Genomic DNA, 8,584 nt, shown 5'->3' on the forward strand with positions numbered 1-8,584 from the left:
TTATAATAGTTAAGATAAAAATTCCTTCAAGGAAGATGAAGGGACAGACTATGAGTTGTACTTTAAAAACTGCTCCTTTGCTGGTGATGAAGAAAACTTGAAGTCCAATGGCAGCTTCTCAGTACGTTGCTACAGAGTGGCCCCTTGAGTATCTTCAGGCTTGCTAAGTGTTTCATGAGAGGCAGGCTTCCTCGGTGGAACTGTTGTGACTCAGAAGTTCTAACTGAAAGAAGAGAAAAGAAGATCACTGAGCAGACCATAGTGGTCTGAAAAGAGCTGGATTCCTTTTGAAAATATGCAGCCCCATTGGCTGAGGTCCATTACTTTCCAGTCCATCTCCTCTTCCTGCTAAGGATGGAAAATATGTCCTCAGAATCCACAACTGAATTGACTCATCAAAAGAACAAAAATAAAGAAATAAATCCCTGCAATACAGACACCTTCTACGTATTTTGCTTGACACTGAGCATATGATAGGTATTCTGAACAGGTTTGGTGAGTGATTGACAAATCTACTGATGGCATCACTGAGAGATTTAAACCCAGTAAAATAAGTATTACTTCCTCCACAACTGGGGGAAATCAAAGCAGAAATGAATGCACAAGGATTTGCAGAGAAAAATGGAAATCAGCAAGGGAATAACTAGTAGAAAGCTGTCTCTTGATACTATTCTTCTAGTAAATGAATTCCCAAGGAGCAAAGGTCAGGCTCTGCTTATAATTCCAGGATCCTACAACAAATATACTCAGAGATTTTCATCCCAAACTATTTTCACACCTTCTACCAGCTGCTTATGATAAAGACAACTACCCTAGTCCCAGAAAAGCCCTGCAAGAAGCTGATTGAGAAGTTTCACCTGGGATTCTCTTTTCTGCTTCAGGAAAAAAAGGTAATGTAATATTAAATGAGAGAAAATATTAACATATAACTGGAGAATCTATACCTCTGAGGGGGAAAAAGAGTCTCCTGCTAAATCTACCATAGTTTTACATAAAACATCTACTATTTATTGTCTGTCAGATATTGACAAAGTGTTTCTACCTTGTTTCATAAAAACACCTTGGGAAGGCATTATTATTTCCACTAGTCATTTGAGGAAAGCACTCAGCAATAAATAATTGGCTTGTAGAATTGCTATAATTAGGCAATGTAAGTGCTGAAATCCAAATTCCAGGGCTTCATCTTTCTATCCAGCCAGCACTGCTTGTAGTGTATCACAGCTGTCCACCACTTGCCATCAATGGATGATACTTATTGCCAAAGGAATTCAAGAAAGAGCTTATACAATAGGACAGAGGGCTATATAGCACTAACTGGATGTCAAGTACTTGACAGATATTACTTATTTAATCTCAAAATACCATATGTAAGCAAAGCTCTTACTCTCTCCACTTTCCAGAAAAGGAAACCAAAGCATTAAAAGGTCAATAATTTGCTTAATATCTACAGCTAGAAAAAGGTGGAGGCAGAATTCACACTCAGATGGTCAAGTTGGAGAAATAATAAGCTAAAATGGAATGGTTTTCACTAGCAAGAAAATTCTCTTTTTCATAATGCCCTTTCAGATGAAATCTCTATCAGCACTCTATTAATTTCAGAAAATACAGACTTCTTAAATTACACATTCCTGAAACCTTTACCCATCTTTTTTGTTTGTTATTAGGTTCACGTGTTATAAAAATCACTTTCATGTATATTATTTTAAGGCTTGGAACATACTTTAGCAAAATTTATTTTATTAATATATATTTTAATGGGTTTTTATTATCTTCCTTACTATGCATGCTTACTATCTAAAGCTTCTATGATAAACATTTTCTAGTAAGAAAAAATATTTTTAATAAACAGAGCAGAACTATTCAGTTTTACAACCATTTGTTGAACACCTAGTATGTGCTAGAAACTATAATAAAACAATGAATTCATCAAACAAGGCAGACAAATAAGTAAAGATAATAAATGATAATAAAAAGATAATAAAATGATTTCAGATTTTGATAAGTTCCAGAAAGGAAATACATAGGAAGTTACTAACACAGAATTGGCAGAGAAGCTTACATTGGGTGTTCAATAAAGCTCTCCCTGAGGAGAGAATACCTGGGACAGAAACTGAAGAAGGAGCTCCAGATGAGATTTCCAGATCTGGTCAGAGAATGATTTGATTTATTCTGGGACTGAAGACCCATGTAACTGAAGAAATGGAAAAAGGAAGGCAGACCAGGAAAGAGGGAAGAAGAAGGGTGGTAGTTAGTAGAAATAGGCAGAGGCCAGATTATTCAGGGGCTCATGCACCACAAAACAATACTTGAATTTCATTATAGGTTGAAGAAGGTACAAAATGTTTTTATGCAAAGAAATGACAGGATCTGATCTATACTATTAAAAGGTCAGTGTTGCTGCTGTATAGAGAAGGGTCAGTAAAGAAGCAGATAGATCATTCAGGAAGCCTTCATAGTGATCTGGAGAAATAATACTGGTAGCTTGAACTCAGGGTAGGAGGCAGTGGCAGTGCAGAGAGACAAGCAGATGGGTCAAGGCACATTCTGGAAACAGCCACTAGGGCTTATGACTGGGTTGTATATGATGAAGGATATGAGAAAGGGAAGAGGGACAATATTTGAAATGGAAAGGAGAAAGAGTCCTCAAATATTACTTAACTATTATTCATCCTTCTAGTAATGAAAATATTATTAAGTTTCAGGTTACCTATTCAGGGGATCTTAAGCTCTATTTTTTCAGGTAGTATTTCCCAGTAAATTTGATAATTCACTCATGATATGCATAAATAATAATATTAGAGATAATGAATCCACAAATTAGTTTAGATACAGCCACTGTCCAATAATATTTTAGGTGGCATCAAAAGTCCCATAGGCAAGGAGGGAGGGGAGAAGTGGTGGAAAGTGATTTTGGCCAAATTGTATTGTTATATTGTGTACATGTATGAATATGTAACAACAAATCCCATCATTGTATACAACTATAGTGCATCAATTTTAAAAGACCCATATTCTTTTCTTTTCTTTCTTGTTTTGCTTATGCAGTGCTGAGGATCAAACCAGGACCTCATGCCTCCTAGGTGAACACTCTTCCACTGAACTACAACCCAATGCAAATGTCCCACAGTTTTGTTCCCTAAATCAACAAGGCCAACAAGCAGCTGAATTAGGTGACTGTTCACAAAGTAGAAAGGAAGTATACTTATCCATTTCATTTTTTAAAACTTATAAGCCCTTCTAAATGCAAGAATTTTATATATCTCCAATCACAGCATTGTCCCTTGACATAGCAAAAATCTCTTTTATAAAGGTGTTGACCAAGAAAAGAGCTGAACTAGTATAGTTAGTTCAAGAGGAAAGAAAAAGAGCCATGACTGGGGACAGCTATATGAACTAAGGATTTTAATTTGCTTTATTCACTGCTATATTCTCAGTACTTAGGAGAAATACCTAGCAAACAGTAAATACTCCATAAATATTGATTTAATAACAAATAAATTTAGGTTTCTTATTTAGAATAAAAGCCCCACTGCTATTCCTAGAATATTCAGTAATTGCAGGTGATTTTACAGCTCACAGACACATGAAAACCTTCAGCTCTCCCAGCAACTCCAGCACAATCACTGGCTTCATCCTCCTGGGCTTCCCTGGCCCCAGGGAGGGGCAGATCCTCCTCTTCGTGCTCTTCTCCACTGTCTACCTCCTGACCCTCATGGGCAATGGTTCCATCATCTGTGCCGTGCACTGGGATCAGAGACTACACACCCCCATGTACATCCTGCTGGCCAACTTCTCCTTCCTGGAGATCTGGTATGTCACCTCCACAGTCCCCAACATGTTGGCCAACTTCCTGTCTGACACCAAGGTCATCTCCTTCTCTGGGTGCTTCCTGCAGTTCTATTTCTTCTTCTCCTTGGGCTCTGCAGAATGCTTCTTCCTGGCAGTGATGGCATTTGATCGGTACCTTGCCATCTGCAGGCCCCTACACTACCCCACTCTTATGACTGGGCGTCTATGCAACATCCTTGTGGCCACCTGCTGGGTACTTGGTTTCCTCTGGTTCCCAGTCCCTATCACCATCATTTCCCAGATGTCTTTCTGTGGATCCAGGATTATTGACCACTTTCTGTGTGATCCAGGTCCTCTGTTAGCCCTCACCTGTACCAGAGCCCCAGTGATGGAATTCCTCTGGATGATCCTAAGTTCTCTGCTCCTGTTTATCCCTTTTCTTTTCATCATGGGGTCCTATGCTCTGGTCCTTAGAGCTGTGTTGAGAGTTCCTTCAGCAGCTGGGCGAAGAAAAGCTTTCTCCACGTGTGGGTCCCATCTGACTGTTGTTTCACTTTTCTATGGCTCAGTGATGGTCATGTACCTGAGCCCAACATCTGAACATGAAGCTGGAATGCAGAAGCTTGTTACCTTGTTTTATTCTGTAGGAACCCCATTCATAAATCCTGTGATCTATAGCCTGAGGAATAAAGATATGAAGCATGCCTTTCAGAAATTTTTAGTAATATAAAATGTAGGACCTTACTCAAACAAATATCCTTGCAGACAACTCAAAAGCAAAAAAAAAAATTCTAAGTAATCCAATGGAACAAATTATGTGTGTATAAATTTCTCATAACAAAGCCACTATTGTGCACAATTATAATTTACTAATAAAAACAATTTAGAAAGAAACAAATAACCTTAACAGATTTCTCAAGAGAAGATATACAGTCAACAAGTATATGAGTGAACAAATGCTTGACATTCCTAATCATCAGCAAAATACAAATTAAACCCAAAAAGAGATATCATCTCATCCCAGTTAGAATTTCCATTATGAAAATTACCAAAAAAATAACAAATCCTGGTGAGTATGTGGTGAAAGGAGAACTTTGATACATTGCTGGGTGGAATATAAATTAGTATGGCCATTATTGAAAGTAGGGAAGTTCCTCAAAAAATAAATAAAAATAAAAGTGAAAATAAATAGAACTGCTATAAGATCCTGCTGGCCCACTACTAAATATATATCCAAAAATAAATAAAATCAGTATGATATTTATTACAGCACTCTTCACAGTAGACAAGATATGTATGTGTGTGGAATCATGTATCAATGAATGAATGGGTAAAGAAAATTATATATATATATATATATATATATATATATATATATATATATACACACACACACACACACACACACACACACACATCATATATATGTATATATATACACATCATATATATATATATATATATATATATATATATATGTATACACATCATGCATATATTTTATTATTTAGTCATAAAAAAAAAGAGATTCTGTCTTGTGCTGTATACATACATAGAGCTGGAAAACATTATGTTATGGGAAATAAGCCAGGCACAGAAAGACAAATGATACATGATCTCACTTATTTGTGGAAGCCAAAACTTTGATTTTTGTAGCAGTAGAAATAGAACAGTAGTTATAAGATCCTGGGAAGGGTAGGGGAAGGGAGTATGGACAGAATATGGTTAGTAGTTGGTACAGGGGTATGGTTGATGAGAAGGACTAACTTCTAACATTCTGTAACACAGTGGGATAACAAAGGTTGACAACAATTAATTACATGCTTTACAATAGCTAGCAGACAGGATTTTGAATGTTGCCAACATAAAAAATGATGAATTATTAAAGTGATATATATGCCAATGACCTTGAGATGATTACAGCACCTTATATATTTGTATTATGATATCACATTATACCTCCTACATATGTACAATTATTATGTATCATTTAAAAAAATAAAAATCTATTTAAAAATGAAATACATTCTAGGGTAACTGGCCTATCTGCACACTTTTCCAGGCAAAAATAAATAGAAATGGGCACCACTCTGAGAACTGTTTATTGTATGATGCTTAGCCTATATATATAATCAAATATGTGTGAAAATATTATCCACAAGAATATTTATGGCAGCATTGTTTGTAACAGCAAATTATTAGAAGCCATTTAAGAGCCATTCATTGAAACTTGTTTAGATTTAATTATGATATTTCCATACAGTAAAACATATCACTTTTTAAATAAGAGAGTTTTAGATATACAGATATGGAGCCACCAACCAGCCATAATGGTGAATGATGCTGCAGATGGAGAAGTACTAATAATTGGTCTAAAAGAGAGCCTGCAGCACTGTGCCCAAGTAAAAGTGGAACTGAAGAAAATAGAGAAGGAAATCACATTGGACTGAGTCTGGGTTAACATGCTGTTGCCTATGCAGGAAACAGGGAAGAGTGCCATTACACCCTACAACTCACTCTCAGGACCCCTGCATTAATTATAGCTTTGCCACTTATTGCCACACTGTGCAATGGTAGAACATTACAAATGTCCTCTGAGCCTGGGTTCCTTCCTAGATAAAGGTAAAACTAAATCTACCTTTCTAAACCCCAGAGGCACAGGGAAGATTGAATTAGATAAACGCATTGCTTAAAAGCTAGTAAGTACTAGACGGAGAACAAATGGTATTTTTGATGATTTTTCCATGTTTTGCCTTAGGTTGTGAATACGAGAACAGCTTATTCCAGGGTTTATGGTCAGGCTCTCACCTAATAGCCAATCAGATTAAAAAGAGGGTGTCATAAACTTAAGGTGATTTTGTTAAACAACTCACTTTAAATCATTAGTACGGGTAAAGTGATACATAGAAGATAAGGATAGCTACTATTGATGTTGTGACTAGGGTTTGATCTGCCTTATCTAGACTAAGATTGTAATTCCAGGCAGACACACACCATGTATACATTAAATATCTCTTGTCTGGTTCTTGAAACCAGAAGTATTTCAAGTTTCGATTTTTTTTGTATTTTTAAATATTTCATATACATAAAGGATATGTTTAGAATGAGACCCAAATCTCAACAAAAAACTCATTTATGTCTAATACATACTTTATACATACAGCATGAAGGTGATTTATACAATATTTTTAGTGCATCTGCATTTTGACTACAACCCACCACACAAGGTTAGGATTGGAATTTTCCACTTGTGGTATCATATTAAAGCCAGATTTGAGGATAGATAGTGTAGTTAAGTAAATCGGGTCTAATATCAAGTAACATAAATAAAATGGAGGCCGTTATTGAGTATAGAGTCCAGGAAGCCAGAGCAGCACTTGGGGAAATTGAAATGTTAATGTCTTCAAAGCCCAGAACCCATCCTAAGGAACTGTTAATAAAACATCTACCAGCAAACAGGGAAGTGGTAATCAAAAACCGCCCCAGGCCTTTCCTGCCCAGATTACTCTACCAGTCCACCTGTCTCCCACCTTTTGGGCCTTCCCACCAGCATTCTATCTCTGCAAGATAAAGGGAATCAAAGGACAGGAGTGTGGGAAAGCTAAAAGAAGACCTTAGCTATAAAAGAGGGAAGACCTCCCCCTTCCACTGATTCCACCTTTCAGGTACCCTTTTTCCTCTGGGGAGAAGTCTTATACTGTCCTTTAATAAAGCCTTCTATTTTCCACTCTACACTTGCCTCAGCGTGCTTCTCTGGTGTTATACTTCAACATTCGGGGAAGCAAGGACTCGTCACCGGTAAACAGCAGTAAGAGAATGGAAGTCCCCATCAAGACCTACACGGAGGTAAATGCCTCTCCATGCACCCCACATCTGTCTGAGGTTCATCTTTCTCTCTCTTTCTTTCTGGAGGGTGATGTGGGTACCCGACAGCTATTTAAACGCAACTAGTGCAGCTGCCACTCTTCAAGACTCGGGTGAGAGGTTTCCCGGCCTAGGCAGCTCTCAATCACCTTTCAGTACAGAGCAGGCATGTTGGGTTTTGCTGAAGCTGCTTCCCATTTTTCTGTCTGGGATCAGAGAGCAATTGGTGTGAGAACACAGTATCCCTAATCCCGATCTGCCTTGGATGCGTGGAGATGGAGAAAAGAGTTTGGGACAGCTGCAGAATTCCCATCTGGGCTACACTCAGACATATTCCTAAGGTTCCTTTCTCTTGATCCCCCTCCCGACAGCCCTAAAGGGTATCTAGGGTGATTAGTAGATGAATGGCACTGAGGGTAAGCCCCAATCACATTTGCCTCCGTGTGGGCTACACAACACTCCCAACCCTGCATCCATTCCCTCCTGGATGCTCCCCTTGCTTCGCCGGTCAGAAAACACTAGCAATTCAGGTTGTAGGACTGAGAAAGACATGGGTAAAGTAAAAAGGTGCCCAGGTTCCCCTCATGCACATCAGTAACTTTCACTAGTCTGTTTTAAAATTTCCCATTACTGCTCCAATGTTTAAAATGTGCTGTATTCTCTTTAAGCTGCCAGAGGGAATGAAGTGGCACCCTATTTCTCCACAGAAAAGACTTAACTGGTCTTCTCCAGAAACCTTCACCCAGACTGATTTTAGGATTGTCAGCAAAAGAGTCTCTGCAAAAGAGTTCAATATAGATAAACTTCCTATTTTCATGTCACCTGTTTTACGTGGCAACTAGACAAGAAGATACCAGCACTCCAGGTGCTGGACACCCCTTATTAGTTTTTCACAAACGTATCCAGTATAGTACTTTGAAGAAATGTACAA

The 8,584-nt window shown here is 37.9% G+C and overlaps 1 protein-coding gene across 1 annotated transcript; it reads left to right on the top strand.

Annotated features, from left to right (window-relative positions):
• Positions 1 to 3,583: 3,583 nt before the first annotated feature.
• On the top strand, positions 3,584 to 4,519 carry LOC143641520 (olfactory receptor 11G2-like). The gene has a single exon (XM_077109025.1). The coding sequence runs from the start codon at positions 3,584 to 3,586 to the stop codon at positions 4,517 to 4,519; it is 936 nt and encodes a 311-aa protein (XP_076965140.1).
• The last annotated feature ends 4,065 nt before the right edge of the window (positions 4,520 to 8,584 follow it).

The sequence above is a fragment of the Callospermophilus lateralis genome, chromosome 3 (assembly GCF_048772815.1).
Source record: "Callospermophilus lateralis isolate mCalLat2 chromosome 3, mCalLat2.hap1, whole genome shotgun sequence".
NCBI classification, from domain to species: Eukaryota; Metazoa; Chordata; class Mammalia; order Rodentia; family Sciuridae; genus Callospermophilus; species Callospermophilus lateralis.